Source organism: Petromyzon marinus, chromosome 9 (genome assembly GCF_048934315.1).
Source record: "Petromyzon marinus isolate PM22_M1 ecotype Great Lakes invasive population chromosome 9, UKy_Petmar_22M1.pri1.0, whole genome shotgun sequence".
Lineage (NCBI taxonomy): Eukaryota > Metazoa > Chordata > Hyperoartia > Petromyzontiformes > Petromyzontidae > Petromyzon > Petromyzon marinus.
Window position 1 is genome coordinate 2,654,219 of NC_133675.1, and position 18,710 is coordinate 2,672,928.

General features: G+C 56.7%; 1 protein-coding gene across 3 annotated transcripts in view; it reads right to left on the reverse strand.

Moving 5' to 3' along the window:
* The window catches only part of LOC116940704 (peroxisome proliferator-activated receptor gamma coactivator 1-alpha-like), a 140,947-nt gene that overhangs the window by 26,257 nt on the left and 95,980 nt on the right, over positions 1-18,710 (reverse strand). For 2 of the 3 annotated variants that reach the window (XM_032950861.2, XM_076065818.1), the window contains exon 2: positions 12,025-12,207. In XM_032950861.2, coding sequence (XP_032806752.2) covers positions 12,025-12,207 — 183 coding nt within the window. Of the gene's footprint in view, positions 1-12,024; positions 12,208-14,404; positions 14,750-18,710 lie in introns of those variants that run through there. The other variant, XM_076065819.1, reaches the window with a different exon arrangement.

Sequence of the window (18,710 nt, forward strand, 5' to 3'; positions counted from 1 at the left end):
CGGTGCCGGTGACTTACTGAGGGAGGCTCGCCGTGCCGCGCTTCGCCGCGCTTTATGGTCTTGTTTAGAGGCAATTAAGTGCGCGCTCTCTCTCTCTCTCTCTACGCTTAGCAAACCGCGAACGTCTTAAAAAGGGGGAGAAATTACGCACAAAACGCGGACACACATCAGCAGACGTCACGCATCCCCCCCCCCTCCTCCTCCCTCTCGCTCTGCCCCCTCGGCTCTCCGCGCACGTGCGGCGGCGGTGCTCCGCTCGCTCGCGGCATTTCGCGCGCACCAAAGCAAGCGCCCGGCAATTCTGCGCTGCCGTTTCGGTCGCCCGCTGTGGGGGGGGGGGGCGGGGGGGGGGTTGCTACCGGCGCACGCCAATAAAAGTCGTGAAACCCTGCCTTGCTGGGGACAACATTCATCTCTCAGGACTCCCCGCGGAGACACAAACGAGGCTACGGGGGCGAAGAACAGCCATTCGTTGCCGTCCTAGTTGCTCCGCTGCCGTTAATTAAGCGTGGGGTCATCGGGTGGCTCCTGAGAGGTACGCGCGAGGTATAAACGGTGCTGTATAGGGTGGTGTGCCGTGCAAGGAGCGTGGGTACGGAGCGAGTAGACCAGCTCGTGCGCAGCATTGTTATTATATCGCAGGATTTGGGAGGCCTTCATCCAGCAGTGGATAGACCACGGCTGACGAGGACTTACTCATACGGTCAAAATCACGCGTCGCCTCCGATTAGCACGGTTGGCTACGTACGGTACGGAAGAAGTTAAACGTACATACAATGGCTCATTGTCCAAAACGTCGCCTGTTATATATTTGTCCTCTTAAGGCCGCGCATTCACGCCGAGTTGGCTGTTTGCTTAACTTTGGGCAGTTTGACCGAAAGGGGCGAGTGGGGGAGGGGGTGGCATTAATTTAATGAGCCAGGGCCATTAATTTTAAGCAGGGGGTTTGACGCTCGTCACGGTCAGACTCACTTCCCCCAGGGCCCCGAGTGGTTACGCATACAAGAGTTCTTCTGTGTGTGCGTCGTGGAGTGGTCGTGGAGTGGTCGTGTCGTGGTTAGCGGGGCTGCGCTTCGAACCCGGAGACCAAAGTTCGATTCCCGCTCACGGCCATCCACCAGTGACGATTATCTGAACCTATCCTGGGCCTCCCCAAGGTCGATGCAGCCTCAAATGAGTATCCGGTGCGGTCGATAAACAGCGCAACTGGGGAGACGAAGGCCGCCGGGCGTGGTGCTGACCACACCACCCCTCGTTTGCCGTGCTGGCCTTCAAACGTGCTGCTCGCAAATTGTACTTTCCCCTACAGCCTGTGTGGACTAAATTGGAGATCTTTGTCCTGTGTGTCTACTTATGTATGTATGTATGAATCTGCATGTATGTGTAATTGGTGGTCACTGACGGCCACCTGCCCCACCAGTCTATGGAAGCAAGGGTTGTTGGATTAATTACAGATTTGTGAAGCTCCCAAACCCGCTGTGCTGGAAGGAAGCCAGGAGATGGCAGTACAGAAAGTGGGTTTTTCAGTATATCGTTGATGCGGACCTATCTAGGGTGTCCTTTCCCCTCGTACAAGTGCCGAGATTTATCCCGACACTCCGGGTTCCTCTCGAATGAATCAATCACTCCTTGAAATTCAAGTGGTCAAACAACCCCATGTAGGACCCTCCACAAAGAGTGTCGAGGCTCACCGAGGCCCTCCTGAATGAAGGCCATCATCATTATTATTATTAGCACTGACGCGCTTACACACGGACACACACACACACGCACACCGTGATACATCACACACAGTGGTGGCCAATGCACGTGCCGGCTATAATCCGGCGCTGTGGAGGGAGCAGCGGGGTTTGGTGGATTAACTCCCTTCCCGTGGGCGTCGAGAAGGTGCCCATACCATGGCTTGCCAGGAGAAGGCAGTAGAGCAAGTGGACTAATCGCCATCCATTTCCATCTGTACGGGGATATAATGCTGCCACCTCGCACGCGTGGGTTTGCTGCAGGTGCTCCGGTTTCCTCCCACTTGCGTCCCACTAATTTGCTGAAAACAACGTAAAATAAAAACCCAATACAGCCCTATGCCTCTCCTGGATAAATGAATAATTACATGCAGACATCCATACACACAAGACAACGATCCCCCGTGCAGCCTGAACAGACTGTCGGGGTAAGGGCTGTTAGCAAGAACCTACGAAGGCCGGAATGGCACACGAGAGGGGTGGGTGGCCAGCACCACGTCTGGCCGCCTTTGTCTCCATAGTACACACATACATACAGACACACACACCTGCACTTCACGCACGTGCAAGCACGTGAGAGGCGGTCACGCAAGTGCAATACGTGTGTGTGGGGGTATGCGGGCACGTGTGCCAGAGCCACGCCTCGCCATGCTCTGCCACGCTCTGCCACGGCAAGGACGTGTGCTCACACACCTCCGCACCTTCACGGGTATGACCTGCGCTCACCTTTGCTGAAGAGTGCATACCGAGCACACGTGCGGACACACACGTGCGCACAGACGTACGCGTTCATGCGGGTACCCGTGGCTTCAAAAAAGGACACCTAGAAAATTCTGGATGCAAACGCGTACGTGGTGTTGAAGCCAGACAAAGACACACGCTGGAGACAGAGCACACACGAGCACAGACACACAACCACACACACCGCACGCAGACACACAGCCACACACACCGCACGCAGACACACAACCACACACACCGCACGCAGACACACAACCACACACACGAGCGCAGACACACAACCACACACACGAGCGCAGACACACAACCACACACACGAGCTCAGACACACAACCACACACACGAGCGCAGACACACAACCACACACACGAGCTCAGACACACAACCACACACACGCACGCAGACACACAACCACACACACGCACGCAGACACACAACCACACACACGAGCGCAGACACACAACCACACACACGCACGTAGACACACAACCACACACACCGCACGCAGACACACAACCACACACACGCACGCAGACACACAACCACACACACCGCACGCAGACACACAGCCACACACCCCGCACGCAGACACACAGCCACACACACGCACGCAGACACACAGCCACACACACCGCACGCAGACACACAACCACACACACGAGCGCAGACACACAACCACACACACGAGCGCAGACACACAACCACACACACACGCACGCAGACACACAGCCACACACACGCACGCAGACACACAACCACAGACACGCACGCAGACACACAACCACACACACCGCACGCAGACACACAACCACACACACGAGCGCAGACACACAACCACACACACGAGCGCAGACACACAACCACACACACCGCACGCAGACACACAACCACACACGCGCGCGCACAGACTTGCATGCACAGTTTCAGAAACACACACACACGCTCAAAGAAACGCAAGACAAACACTCACATTAACGCACAGCTTCAGACTCGACAAATACAAAGATCCCCCGTTTAGTCTTAATATACTGTTGGGGCAGGTGCTGTTAGCGAGCACCTATGAAGGCCGGAATGGCACACGAGAGGGTGGGTGGCCAACACCACGCCCGGCCGCCTTTGTCTCCCCAGTGGCGATGTTTACACTTCGCACCAGGTACTCATTTGAGGCTGTGTCGACCTAGGGAAGGCCCAGTACCGGTTTAGATAATCATCACGGATGTTGGCCCGTGAGTGGGAATCGAACTCGGGTGGGCCAGGTTCGGAGCAAAGCGCGCTAGCCGCTCCACTACTGCGTTCTCCATACATACACATCATGCGCACACACATACACGCAGCCACACGCCCCCTACGCTCCACCTCTTTCTATCAATGGTCAAAGCGTGCTGAACTTTGCTCTGCATAAACACGGCGTGACAGCTCTTTCCCCCTCCAAGCCACAACTCCCCGCGCGGTGCCCTCCAGAAGCACCGCGCGCACGGCTCGCCGAGCCTCTTCCGTTAAGCGTTAACTTCCCAGCCCTTTTGAAATCGTATGAAGGGGAAAAAAATGTCTCTCTCTCATCATCATTAAAGCAATTAACCTGCAGTTCAGCGCGCATGCTTCAGATTTAATCTGCCCCTCAGATACATTAAAACACAAGTCAATTAGCTTGGCAGGAAGCGCTCCAATTATGGTTTTCCATTCCTCCTCCAAGTCTCGTGATTAGCTCTGCCCCCCCCCCCCCTCCATTACCTCCTCCCCCCTTCCTGCGTCCCCTGGACTCCCTGGGGTGATGGCCAGCAGTGGCTCTGTCTCAGTGATCACGGCGAGCCGCCGTCCGTGCAATCATAGCGTAATCTCCGTCATCATGGCCCATATCTGCACCGTCACAGGATTCCCTTACAGCCAATCGTGCTTGTGTTTCGAGACGCTACACTCCTCGCTGTGCTGTGATCAATTGCACTCTTCATTGAGCGCTAGCACATTGATCACGGCACCATTCCAGTGATGGAGACACTGACTAGCCCATTGATCAGGGCACTGGCCCTGATCACAATGTAAACGTAAAAAAGTGCCACGCTTGTGACACAGTTGTGCCCATACCCTAGCCATGGCGTTCGTGCCCTAGTGACCAGGACAGACGACAGCAGTGACCAGGAGAGGCAGCAGTCCATGACTACGTGTTGTGATTAGCTAACACAGCACACGTTCTTATATCTTGCAATGCCCTCCCAGCTCGTGGGAGACGCAGTCATTCACCTTTACTTTTGGCGATTCTATGAACGCGCGCGTCCCCGTCTCTCACACCTCCGCAGCACGGCCGCTGACAAAACCACCCCTGGGCTGCCGTTAATTTCCCGCGAGGCCATCAGCCGGCGTAAAACATCCGAAAACGTCCTCGGTTTTCTGGTCATTTTCACGTATTCGCGGCTGCCCCCTTCATCTCCTTGCCCAGCACGGCGCGATGCGCGCGGCGTGACCTGCATCTCGGCGATGGAAGATAAGAGGATCAGGAGCAGGAGGAGGCGGCGTGGCGGTGCCGGTGGCGCGTGCGGTTGGAACCGGCGCAGACTCAACGGCTTCAGTCGCGGGGGCCAAACAATAAACCAGCGGCGGGCTGCGTTCCCCTCGCTCGCCTCGCCCGCCCGCCCGCCCGCCCGCTCGCTCGCCAGGAGAGAGGACGAATCTGGATCGTGCCGGCACCAGGAATGCTGCCCAGCTACACACTTGAGGCGGCCTCCGGCCTCCCCCACCACCCCCTTCTCTTCTTCGCTCCCCTCTCATTTTCCCTTCCTCTCCCCATCTCTCTCTGCTCCACCTCTCTCCGTTTTGCCACTATCTCTCCTCTCGCCCATCTTCCGCTCTCACACTCACAATCTATCTCTCTCTCTCTCTACCGAAGCCTCCATCTCTATTTCCTACCTCGCTCCGCTTCTCTCCGTCTTTATATCTCCCTCTGTCCCGGACTTCACCAACTCGGGTGTGTGCTGGAGATACACACGCCAAGTAGCTAAGACCAGAATGTCGTGCTATTTGGGTGTACCCGCTCCAAAAAAAATAAAAAAATATATAAGCCCTCTTCGCGAGCCACACGGTGCAAGAGGCAACACTTTGCTGGCCGCATGAAAACCAATTTTTGCTACTAGGGACATGCACTGGGTTTTAAAACCAACAACAGCAGCAACAGCAAGAAAGAGCGTGGAGGACACGTGGACAGGGGCCACGCGTGGGTGCAGGAACACAAGCAGAGAGGCAAGACGCTCGGCGCGACCCCGGCGTTATTATTCAAGCGGCAGCTGAACGAGCGAGTCAGCGGGTGCCCCAGAGAATGGAGGCTCTGCTACCGACTGCGAGGCGTAAAGAACACGACAATAAAGATTCGGATCTGAAACGAACATTAAACAAACACGCGTGTGGCAACTACGCGAGTTAACTCGCTGCCAGCATGCACCACGTGACCCCCCCCCCCCCCCCCGTCTCTCTGTACGGCCGACCGCTCGAAGCGAGCCCGACTCTTCCACCGCAGGCCCAAGACGTCTTGGAAGAGGGAGGCGTGCCCACGCTTTACCCCACCACGACTTGCGCTATAGCTCCGGGGCGCGTGTGGAGGGTGGGGTGGGGAGAGTGTGGGGGAGGGGGGGGGTTCTCAAGACGGCTCCATCCCCTGGGATCTCATCTCGTGGGATTCCGAGCGAGGCTCTGGCTGTGTTTCCTGTGATTGATGCAGGAGCGGCCACAAAGCCCCACTGGTCACGCTGACTGCCGCCTCGTGTCTCAAGAGATCATCATCCTCGCCAACAGCCGTGCTCTATCCACTACTTGATTGGATGAAGGCCTTCCCAAGTCTTCGCCATTCCATTACGGTTCATTGCGATGGAACGATCCATCTGGCACCTGCGCACGAGCCGATTTAAATCGCTCCGTCTCCCGGGTGGGGCACAATCTCGGAATGTGTTCTATTTCATTCCGAGATGTAACGTAAATCAAATATTTATTTTGTTTATGTGAATAAATAATCACGGGGGAACCCGCGTAGAGATGTTTGGTCACTTCCGTGACGAATGTTCACCATCGTCATCATTAACCATTGCCTATCCACTGCTGGATTAAGGTCTCCCCACGCCGTCGCCATCCCTCAGGTTCCGGCGCGGCTCCCATTCATCATCTCACTCCTCCCTGCACGTGAGCTGACCTCATCTCGCTCCATCTCCGCTTTGGCCAAGCCTAATTGGCGCGTCCCCTCCTTTGGCTGCTATTCCGTCCCCAGCCTCCGTCGATGGGCCGTCATGCCATCTGGCCATGTGTTCTGGCCAATGTTATTGTATTTAATCAGACGTCCTCGCCAGCCAGGTGTTGTACGCAACGCCGCCGTCTATGCAAGGAGGGCACAAACCTCAGCTAATTCATCCGAAAGCGAAAGTTCGCCTCTAAAAATATCTCCCGAGTAAACTGCGGGCGCTAAATAATGCAGCGAATCTTAATGGCACCTCGGGCTCTAGAGGTAAAAACCTCTGAGCTGGCACCGGTGGAGGAAATGCGAACCCGCTTGACCTCACCCACCCGACCGGGAGACTTGAGACTCTGAGCCTCTACCTCCCCTGCTGTCTCTCGGCCCCTGCTGTCCATGTGTCTGTCTCGGTGTCCAGCTCGGCAGTGTCTGATGTCATCCGCTGTTTCGATATCTGTCTCTGCTGTCCGTGCAGTGCCACAACCACCAGCACCTCTCCCGTGCCGTGTGCAGTGGCTGCCCGCTGCTGCTCGACTCTAACGCAGTCAAAGCTCTCGGAACCGTGACAGCGGCGCGAACACAACGCCGAAAATGAACAGCGAGCGCTGCGCTGCCTACTGCTGCTGTCGCGTGGCTGTTCGCGGTTGTGCTGCTGCATAGCTCTCCGATGTGCTGAATGATGGCATGCACCGCGTGGTTATTCACTTCCTGAAGAAGCTCCCAGCGCGTGCATGCGAAACGTCGGACAAGACGCCAAACAACACGCGGTGGAACCCGAAAACACATCGTAGGGCAGCCGTGCCGCACTCAACCGGCTGCGTTATTCCTTTCTGGTTCTAACCACTCTGCCCAATGCTTAAATAATTAAACAATAAAACACGGCAGCTAAAGAAGCGGTGAGTGGGTTGAATTGTGTTCATTGCACCGTGGAATTTCTCTGGGGCTTATTATCAACAGCGCTGTAAAAACCCTTGGCTCGGGAGTTTAGGACAGAGCGACCCTTGCCCAATTCAGGACTTGGTGGTGCTCACCTTCATTGCGTGCTAACCCGTCGGATTCATTCCACGTTACTGCGACGAGGGCCAGTCTGCATATCTATCAACTTGCCAATCACTTTTGGAAAGCAAAAGCCAATAACCCCAGGACTGATGGAATGTAGGAAGATTTACAAAGCTATTCGATACTCTTCCCACTCCCCCGCCCCCCACTCCCCCGCCCCCCACCGACCCTGGCGCTTCGATTAATTGTCACGATTCAAGGGGGCAAATCCAAACATGGAATCAATGGCGTTTTCTTTTTTTAACTTTGGGATGTATATAGCGGCCACCAGTTGCTTCGAGGATCACGTGGACCCACTGAATGTGAAGGTGCTGCAGCCTCGTGCGATATTTGCCCACATCGCCGCTGGCGGGAGGGCCTCCGCTAGAGGGAGCTCAAGAGAGCCCCTCTAGAGGGTATTTGGCCTACTCATTCCACATCTGTTAGAAGAGATCATGATACCCATGCTTTACCCCACCGCATGCGACCTGCCGATGGCCTAACTGGGGTAAACCCATCGTGCTACTGCTGAGTAGACGGGGTGGGGGGGGGGGGGGGTGGCGGGTGGGGCAGTAGGAATTTCGATGAGCTTAAGAAATTACACGAATCGATGAACGATGGGTCGTTGCACCCACCTCCAGCACCGGAGTGCTTTAAGTTGGGTGCCTAGGGCAGAGGTCAGAGGCCCGGTTACTGATCAGCCAGACTCACTGCAGGCTTCGTGCCGTTCAGAGGGCATTGGTCCTCCCAGAGTGGCGGCAAGCTATCTCCCCCCCCCCCTCCCCCCGCGAGAGAAGCACTTTTACTGAGAACATCGGAACGCGGGGACCTGACCTCACCCCGAGTCCTTGCCCCGTGTGCTCTGCCCCGAAAGGGCAGGGTACAAAATGCCCCGCAGATCCCCCCTCGCCACTTCCTAACTCGCTGTGCTGTGCTGTATGCGTGCGTGCGTAACGCGTGAACACGTCTCTTGCTCACTATGTCCGAACCTCCTCTCCTCTTTTCTGCACGGGGCTCTTCACGCAGAGCTGCGCCCAGTCCGGGACCCTGCCCGTTTCCTCTCCTCCCCCTCCTCCTCCTCCTCCCTCTGGCGGGGCCCTCTCGCAAGGCCAGCGGCACGAGGCCGCCACCAGGGCCGTCGCCCTCATGGGGGGCGGCGGAGAGGGGCATCGGCCTCTCGTGCCGATCACCAGCCCCGCGAACTTCATAAAACAAATTATTAAAGGGAGTGACGCGTGGAGGGGAGGGAGGGAGTCGAGGGGAAGGGAAGGGAGGGATCTGGGTGTCCGTGCAGACCTTGGAACGCGCGGGGTGAGGCAGGCAGGCACAGGCAGTGCCGACCCACGTGTAGTTTTTGTTCACGCTGGCTGCCCGAGTCCCGTGGCGTACCCAGGCCGCGCCGGGGTAGCGACGCTGCGTTTCTCCCCCCACCCCTCCCCACACACCACCCAGGTACAGGGAGTTTATATATATTTATTGTAATGAATAAAAATAAGACACGCATATATTTCCAACCATCCTAAGGATGTGACATCTGAAACCCGACTGGTCTGGTAGATCATTCCAAGAGGAGGAAGCGATGCGTTTGAAACCCGATGCTGCCTTAACACTGCCCGCAAAGTACTGGGTGCCCGTCCCCAATCGCCCCTCTCCACCATCACCCCCCACCCCTTATGGCAATGACTGGAAGTGACTGGCAGTGCCCTGCAAGCTCCGTGAGCTGCTCTGGGGTTTTTTCCACGTGGATCTCGCAATCGCGACGTGGGCGGTAGTGGTGTCAAAGTCTCACTCGCAAAGTGCAGCCCCCCCCCCCGCGACCCTGGAGGAGATGACACTTTATCGACAGCTCTGCCCACTTCGCACCCCCCCCTCTCGATTTTGATTCACTGAACCTGCCCTGTGGCAAACGGTTTTGTGGTTGTGATACTGCGTTGGCAGTGGTACAAGAGCAGAGGTAACACCAGAATCCCAACACATTCGTTAATATCACTGCCCAAATATCAGGGGCAATGCCCCTTCTCGACCACAGAGGGAACACCGTGGCGGCTGCCTTCAGTTGTAGCGAAGTTTATCCCATGCCCCCTCCCCGCCCCCCACCGTGTGTCTTGGAAGGCAGATGGAAATGTTTGCATCGCGAGATCATGAGAGATGGTGGAGAGATGACGGCTGACGATGATAGCGCATGCAGGAGTGAGACAAGTAACTGCAGCATCACCCCACGCCCAGGCGCGTGCGTGTGCGTGTGTGCAGGGTGCGGTAGCGTAGTGGTTGGCACACTGCGGGCGACCTTGGTTCGATTCTCGCTTCTGACCAATATCAGTGAAGAATATCGTAACTGCTCTGGAGCATCCCCACGAGGGAGACAAAGATGGCCGGGCATTGTTCTGGCCAAACCACCCCCTGGTGCTCGCCCGCTCACAGCACTTATCCCAACAGTTTGTTCGGGTGATGGTTGTCTTCCCTGTACAGGAGTCTGGGTGACAGTGCATGTATATATGTGGGGAGCGGAGGTGTAGCAGTTAGCGCGCTGCACTACGAACCTGGAGACCAGAGTTCAATTTCCGCTCATGGCATCCCCTAGGTCGATTCAGCCTCAAATGAGTACCTTGTGCAGTGTGTAAACATCGACACTGGGGAGACAAAGGCGTCCGGGCGTGGTGCTGGCCACCCACCCCCTCGCGTGCCATTCCGGCTTTCATAGGTGCTCTCTAACAGCACTTGCCCCAGCAGTCTGTTAAGGGTATATGGGGGATCTTTGTATTAATCTTTTTGTATGTTTGTGGGGAGCGGTAGCGTAATGGTTAGCGTGTTGTGGTACGAACCTGGCGACCCGAGTTCGATTCCCACTCACGGCCAGCACCAGTGACGATTGTCTGAACCGGTTCCGGCCCTTCCCTAGGTCAACGCAGCCTCAAATGCATGCCTGGTGTGGTGTGTAAAAACATTGCCACTTGGGGGACAAAGGCGGTCTGGTGTGGTGCTGGCCACTCACCCTCTCGCGTGCCGTGCCGGCCTTCAGGAGTGCTCGCTAACTAGCACTTACCCCAACAGTGTGTTAAGGCTATACGGGGGATCTTTGTCTTTTTATGTATGTGCGTGCATGCGAGTGTCTATGCAGGTGTGCGTGCGAGTGTCCGTGTGTGATGGAGCGAAGTTACGCACTTTTTCTGCATTAAAATCCCTACCGCCGCTCAAATGCCTTTGATAATTATAAAAATGAATGGAGGCAATAACTAATTAAATAAATAAAAAGCCTGGTAAGCCGACAGGAGGATATTTGTCTTTGGAAGGGGAGGGGGTCTCCGAACCAAACACGGATGTGAAGGGATAGGGCTCTTCCACATTGCTTGGTTTTATTGCTTAGGGAAACGTGTGCTACAAACAGGCAGCGGGTGGGGGGGCGAGAGTGGTGGTGGTGGTGGGGATGGGTGATATGGTAAGGGGGCTGCACGGCCCCTTTAAGCCGCGCCAGAGTTTACGAGGAGGTGACACCGCTGGTAAATGACTGCCCAAACACTGCAGACTGCAGTCACATGGCAGAGAAATCCCAAAAATGGACACGGTCTCTCTGGATCCCCTTCGCTGCTGCTGCCTGCTTGACAGCCATGATGCAGTGGTGTAAGGAATTAAATCTCCCCCGCCCCCCTTCCCTTTACAATTTTCCGCCGCACCCCCCCCCCCCCATATATGTAGATTGGTGTCTGGACCCCCTCCAGCCTGCGAGCTCTGGTGGCAATTACACCGCCTGCACACCCAACAGATGTGCCACTGCCTTAATCGTAAGGGAGCCTTATTCTGGCTCTATGCCCCTCTTGACTAACATAATAAACTGTAAAATGTAACCCTTTGAAAGCCTTAGTCTAGCTCTATGAGTCACTGTTATTAACACTGATCCCTAGTAGAGTAGTAATCTGGCTCTATTTGTTCATACTGAACCCAGAGGGAGCCCCAGCCTGGCTCTATGAGCCAGAGAGGTTAACACTGAAGCCAATGGCGTAGTATGGTTGGTATGGGCTCTTTTACAATCCCAATTGAGTAATCTGCAGGTAGTTATTTTTCAGCATTGTGATGCTTTTGACCAATACTAGTTCCATCTGATTAATATTTTTTTTTTGCTATGGCAGGACACCACTGAACCTGGTAGGGATCCCACGTGGCACAGGGGGAGAGAACATGCAAACTCCGCACAGAAAGGCGCCCGAGTTGGGCATTGAACCCAGGCCCCTTTCTCGCTGGATGGCACAAGAGACAGAGCAGCAGCGCACCACCTGGCCGCTCGCGGCGTCAGCGAGAGCTCACCTGGAAGCCCGCCTGCTCCCCGTACCACTTGAGAGCCCCGAAGAAGCCATCGGTGTCGAGGTCGCTCACGTCCAAATCAGGCAGCTCCAAGTCGGGGTCAGGGTCCACCAGGTCAGAGGTGAGGTCAGACGTCAAATCAGCCGGGCAGCACAGGGGCTGGTCGTCTCCAAACAGGGCACCCGCCTGCGTACACGCATGCAAGCACGCACGCACACAGACGCAAGCATGACAATTAAAGAGTTGCCAAAAGGAATACCCAGTAATGCGATTGCAGGGCCGATGCAGAGGCGATATTTGGTGGTGTGGCCTCGCTTCGATGGCATTGCCTGTCACGTCCGCTAGCCGAACAGAGAACCGCTCATTCATCGACACGCGCCATTGATTGTGTTCCCCCGCAGAGCCGGACCCACGCATACCCCAGCTCCTTTCCCTTTGCCCCCCGCAGTCAAGAAGCCACCCTCCACTAGCCACAATACTCCCCCGTTCCGCTCCCCTGCTCGGCTCGCCTCGCCCGGTACGGGGCCCAAGCTTAGGCGTCCTGTACCTTGGACATGTGCTGCACGCACAGTCCTTGTTGTGAATCCACTACTGGCTGAGGATCTCACCAAGCCGAGCGGGTCGTGGTGGGGTGGGGGTATTTTCCCATACTTCACCGCACTAGTCAGTGCGGATGGGTGAAGGTGGATAACACAAACACGTGAGCATAGAAGTACAGTGAACCGTTGATTGGTTTATTTTTTAATCCAGGCCGCATACCTACGACCCTATCTGATGTGCCTTATCTCGCTGTAGAACGCAGCGGTGTTGCGCCCACGTTTTATGAGCAATGAGCAAAGAGGAAAACACGATTCAGCGCAGAATAAAATCACGCTGGCGCTCGCTCGTTATCACTGCGGCGCTGCCTGCGCCTTGAAAGTGGCATCGAACCAGGGGTGGCGGGGGGGGGGTTAAGGGAGATAATCTGGTGAAGGGCGCTGGGGTGGGGAGTAGAGATAGAAACGGGCGGGGGGGGGGCACAGAGGACAATGATCCAGTGGGCACTGACAATTCTCGTGCTGTGGAGGGGGGTGGGGCAGTGTTTGGGGTGGGTGAGTGGTGATGGTGGGGAGAGAGCGGCGACATCATCTGGAATTGATTTTTCGAGTTCCCAAAGTCACGTGCAGCCAATCCACGGCGATTCAACGCGGAGAGGTGGTTATGTGTGCCACCCAACGGGCCTGCTCCACACTGCTGCTCGCATTCCTATGGAATGTAAAACCCCGTGCTGATTGCGTGCAGCGCAAAACCCCCCGCCCCCCGGGGTCCCGCGAGGAGCAGAAGTTTATCACGAGTCCGGCAGAACCGATATCGTCTGTGACGTTGAGCGCTCGCACACGTGACGCGGCTGTGGCGCTGCTGCGCCGTCCACGGAGCGGTGGGATCGTGTTGCGCTGCTCCGCTGTCGCGCTATTCCAAAGTTCAAATCTTCTTTTCACTTATTTATTTTATTTTTGTTTACGACAGCCTGGCTCTCCGACACACTCGAGGGTTCGTCATCATCAACATCATCACCACCGCCATCACTGCTGTACAACTCGAGATTGAAGTCCCGTCCACTCGCTCTCTTTCTCTCTCTCAAACGCTCACCGCTCGTGACCAGCCGGTAATCACAATCGTCTCCCGTACCCACCTCCCTCCCCCAAACAACACCACGGCGTTTAGCAGCACCGGCACATCCAACGACGAGATGATTCATTGAACCGGATCCCAGACACGTTCGTGCCGAGACGTGGCTCATTGCGACTGCGCGCCGGATGCGCGCGTGCGAACTGCACACTGCGCCGTCAAACCCACGAGGGAGAGACTTCTTCTTCTTCTTCCGTGTGGCAGAGGCGCGATGGTGAGCGCAGTGACACCGCGCGCGAGTTAGGAGCCAGCCGCTTGTATACACAAGTATGAGAGCACGAACGTGGGGAAGCCGTAAGGCGACGGTTCACAACACGTGGCCTTACGAAACACCACACGCACGCACACACCCACACACAAAACCTCCAAAGGCGGCTATTGGGTACATCACGCAATGCGGCGGGCATCGTGTTGAAGCGCCGGTTATCCGCCACGAGACGTCCTGCGACACGCGCGATTCGTTTACGTAGTGAAACTCTCACTCGTACCGATGCCGCTGCTGTGCAACGCACGGAGAGCAGAGCCCCCAACACCCCCCCCCCCCACCCGATTCTCAATCCGGCATCGGTAACGCGCGCGGTGGTGTGAATGAGAATTCCGCCGTATTCACCACTCAACGCCACACTGAACGCGCCGCGGCGGACACAATCGAACGCAATCAATCCGGCAAACACCCTCTGATTGTTAAAAAAAGTGAAGGAATGAATGAACGCACCAAGTCCACCAGAACTTCCATCCGTGGCTCGTAACTCCCGATGAGTCAGGGTCTCCTGATCCTCCTGCGGCACTGCTGGGCCGATGCTGAAATCCAGCACCGGTGATGAACGCCAAATCGGTTTTCTCACTCTCTCGCTCTCTCGCACTTTCCCTTGGTCGGTGTCTCTGCCAGTCTTGGTCTCTGTATCGCTCTCCCGGTCTCTCTCTCTTTCTCGCTCTCTGGTTCCCAGCTCAGACCATTCAGGTGCGGACCACTCCACTCCAGCCCCTGGCAAGCACGCGATTCTCACTGGCTCTACAGAGCCACGCCTCCGCTTGCCTCCTCCCATTTTTACAATTGGCCTGGCAAACCGCCCTCCACTCCCCAAACCCTCCACAGTCCTCCCCACCCTTTAACGCACCATTAAGAAACACCCCCTCGGCACGTTGCCCTACCACCCCTCACCGCCTCCCCCCCGCCCGCAGAGCCCACTCTCTCTCTCTCCCTTCCTCCCACCCACCCAACCACGCGGACAGACCACAACTCCCTCCCTTACAGTCCTTGCCTGTCCCTGCCGATATCAGAGTCCGATCGCATTAAACTGTAACCCGCTCGACGCGGCGCGTTCTGCACAGATCATCTGTACCAAGGCGCGGGCGTGGAGTTGGAGGGGTGGGGGTGGGGCTGGCTGGCGGGCGGGCGGATCGCGGTGGTTTCGGGTGGAGTTGTGGCTCTGGGACCAGAGAGATGCGGCCCAAACCTGAACTCGTCAGGGGCCCGAACGCGACTTCATTACAAAGTCCACGTCGCTAAAGTTGCCCCCCCCCCCCCGCCGCTGTCTATTTTTTTCCGTCTTGTGTTTTGTGCCGAAGCAAAAAAAAAGAAAATTAATCACGGTTTACGATGACAGATTAATTACGGTGGATTTTTTTATTGTTGTTTTTCTGTGAGAAGGATTTCATTGAGGGTTCCAGGCTAGGCGCCGAGGTGATTTTAATTTGAAGGACGCACGCAAGAACACAGAAGGGGTTTCTATGGGCGCACTGACATTGGGAATGGACAATGTCACTGAGGGCCTTGGAAACGGGATTCCTGCCCCCCCCCCCGGCCACAACACTGGCGGCAGCAGACGCAACCCACGTCGGTGAGGCTGAGCACGGGGAACCAAGAGGAATGAACATCGGGACGCGAGAGAGACTCGGCAAAGTGGCCAGAGTGAAATCCTGCCACGGCGAGTGCAGCGCGAGACAAAGCCTTGGAGAATTCACCCGCACAAATTGTTCCTCCCCGGTGCGTTTTGTTTTCTCTTCCTGGTGTGATGTCCGACGTTCCTCTCCGCGTGCAGGGAGCTTCTTGAAGGAGGTGGAGTTGGCGGCGCAAAATGTCCGACATCACGCCGAACAGCCACGCGAAACAACCCACAACACCACACGCGCACAGGGAAGCAGTCACGGCGGCGGTAAGCCACTGAGCAGCGGCCCCTTGACGTATGTCGGAGACTCACGATGACACAGCCATCCTTGTCACTGTGAGAGGTAAAGAATTCACAGCGGCTGCGAGGGGGGAACCTCAACGGGAGAACCAGTTCGATGAGGGATAATTACGCAAAGCACCCCACTGGTTGCCCGTGGCTTTGTTGCATCACCACGCACCCCACAGACGGTAGCAATCCCATCGCACGGCTCTGGTTATTACGCCAACTCGGACTCCCAACCCCCAAAGATGCCCGCAGCAGCAGCAGCAGCGCAAAGCGCGTGGTGCTGCTGCTGGGTGGTGCTGCTGCTGCGGGCGAGAAATGTTCAGCACTCGGGCCAACGCGGAAAACCACACTTGAAATAAACGCAGCTGCGGAACTTTACGCGTTAACCCCACGCGTTAACCCCACGCGTTAAAATTCTCAACTCTGTCGATTCAGCCATTTGCCTCACTTGCAAAAAATTTATGTTGTGGGAGAGAATGGAGGAGGAGTCGAGCAAGGGGAGGGGGCATAGATTGGGACGGGGGAGGGGAATGAACACTGGTTGAAGCAGGTAGTCAACTTTTCTGGTCAAAGGCGTGCGTAGAATTTGGATATAAAAATTGGCGATTCCAACCGTGGGCGGCGTGGGACGCGGCTGGATGAGAACGCACCGCCGCAGCCGATGACGGGACGAGTGTCTTCGGTAGTGGGACCTGCCAACGGGCAAGATGAGAAAACTTTGGGGGCGAGAGAGAGGGAGAGAGTGAGTGTCGCCAGAGAAGGTGGAGTTTGTCACGGAGAGCCCAACAGCTGAGCCTACTCCACTGACAGGTGGCTCCCTGGGGGTCCCTGCTGCTTCTGTGTTTGTGTGTTGGAGGGGGAGGGGGGGGGCGGTGAGGGAGGTTTTTGGGGAGCAGTGAGGTCTCGAAAGTACGAGGCTACAATACTCGGTGGTGAGCGTTGGCAGGGCCAAACGTTCGCAGTTAATCGACACACACAAAAAGTGTCTGTACAAAGAAGCGTAGAAAGCGTGGCGTCGAGGAACCTTGGCAAATGTCGCGGGGGTAAGGACTGCACCTCGCTCCGCCCGACAGCTGGATCGACTGTCCCGGCCGTCGCGGGGAATTCAGCAGCGGAGAGGGTTCACAAGCGCTGACTGTCGCCTCGCTGCGGTAGTAACACTCCTGGGATGTGCGCGAGGCAGCTGCTCTCGGATCGTTTCATTGTTTCTCTCTTGAAGGAGACACATCTGCTGGGGGTCCATTGTCCCTGGTCCCACTTTCGGCTGTCGGGGGCTTTAACCGTTTTCGTCTTAGGCTCGCCCGCAACCAAAGACTGCCCCGCAGCACTGTGCTTTACCAGGTTTCTAGTGGCATTGTAATGCGCAAGCGACTAATAGCGATCGCAATAACGGCAAGGAAACCGTGCCGCGCGTGCTGCAATAACAGCCTTCCGACTCCCGAAGACGCCAAAATGGTTCGTGTCAAAATGTGCTTCGGGGAGGCCGAGTGATTGTCAAAAACTGCTCGCCTGCGCTGGCATTGATTTCAGTGCCGTTAGCCTGCGCCGTGGTTCACAAGCGAGCCGCTTGGCCGGGCCTATGCATCAATCCGTCCCATCCCCGTGCCCCTATTAATCTTCTTTGTACAAGGAAAGGACCTGTAACAGAAAAGTCATTGTGCACACCCTGAACGCCGGACAAGCTCTCGCTTGCCCGCAGAGGAAGGGGGTGGGATGATGGGTGAGGGAAATAAATATATATTTGTGTAACCATCATTCGTTTCCTAAAACATTAACCAGCTTTAAATGATTTCGCGGTCATTATCGGTGGGGTAATAATGAATGCGGCGCGTGCACAGAGCCGCCCCCCACGTGTCCGGCGACGCTGCCCACAACGGCAACCGGCGCGGGTCGCCGAGCGCCGCTCGTCTGTAGCCGCCTCGGCCACGGCTCCGGTGCGCGCGAGGAAAGTGGCCGCCACGATTCGTCGTCGCTCGTGAGCGTCGTGTCGCTCTGTGGCCGCGCGGGCGAGGGGTTGAATCGCGGCTGGGTCGCGGATATTGGCGCGCGCGCGCTTGACGAGATCGGCCACGTTCGTTTGGACATCGGCGAGATCACTCCGAGCTCGCCAGCGCCCCGCGCCTCACTGCGCTGGCCTCACCGAGACTGGGTATTGATCATTCGATCGCCCGGTCCCGTTTCTCAAACTTCACTGCTGACCCCCCACCCAGTTCAAAAATCGTCTTCTCGTCCGTCCCCACGCGCGTGCTACGCTCACGTGTCGGCCGGCGTCTGTCCCTGTTTAGATTCGTTCCACTCCGCGCCATGTTCTTGTACAAATGGACACTTGTTCAGAGCACGCTCCCAAGCGTAAACACAGCTGTGACGTTCTGCTGAGGAGGCGGCGAGTGAGATGACCTGGCAGGGCCTCCGCGTCGTCACCCCCCAGCGCCCCCCCCCCCCACAGACATCCTCCAGCCTCATCGCCACTGCCATCCGAGGCTCAAATCCCCACGCAACGCAAGGCCCACCCCACTCCTCTACTTGCCAGCCATCTCTTTCTGTGGGTGCATGGCGAGGTGCAAGGAAGCGATACGGCGAAACGCGACAACTCCTCGCTTCATCACTCGCCCACCCCTCCCACAGCAGTACCCCTCGCCCACCCGTCTGTGCATCGTCACCCCCCCCCCCCTTACTCCGTCAGCTCCAGTGAAACCCAAGGAGGTCGCTGAAAGCTACGCGTGATGAGCCTTCACTCACCTGGGCCTCGGCAGAGATTTCGCCACAGTCTGCTGTTGCCTGCTGCCACAACGTGCCCGGTGATACGCGCGACGCATGGGGAAAGTAGGGCAGCTACGGCAGCGG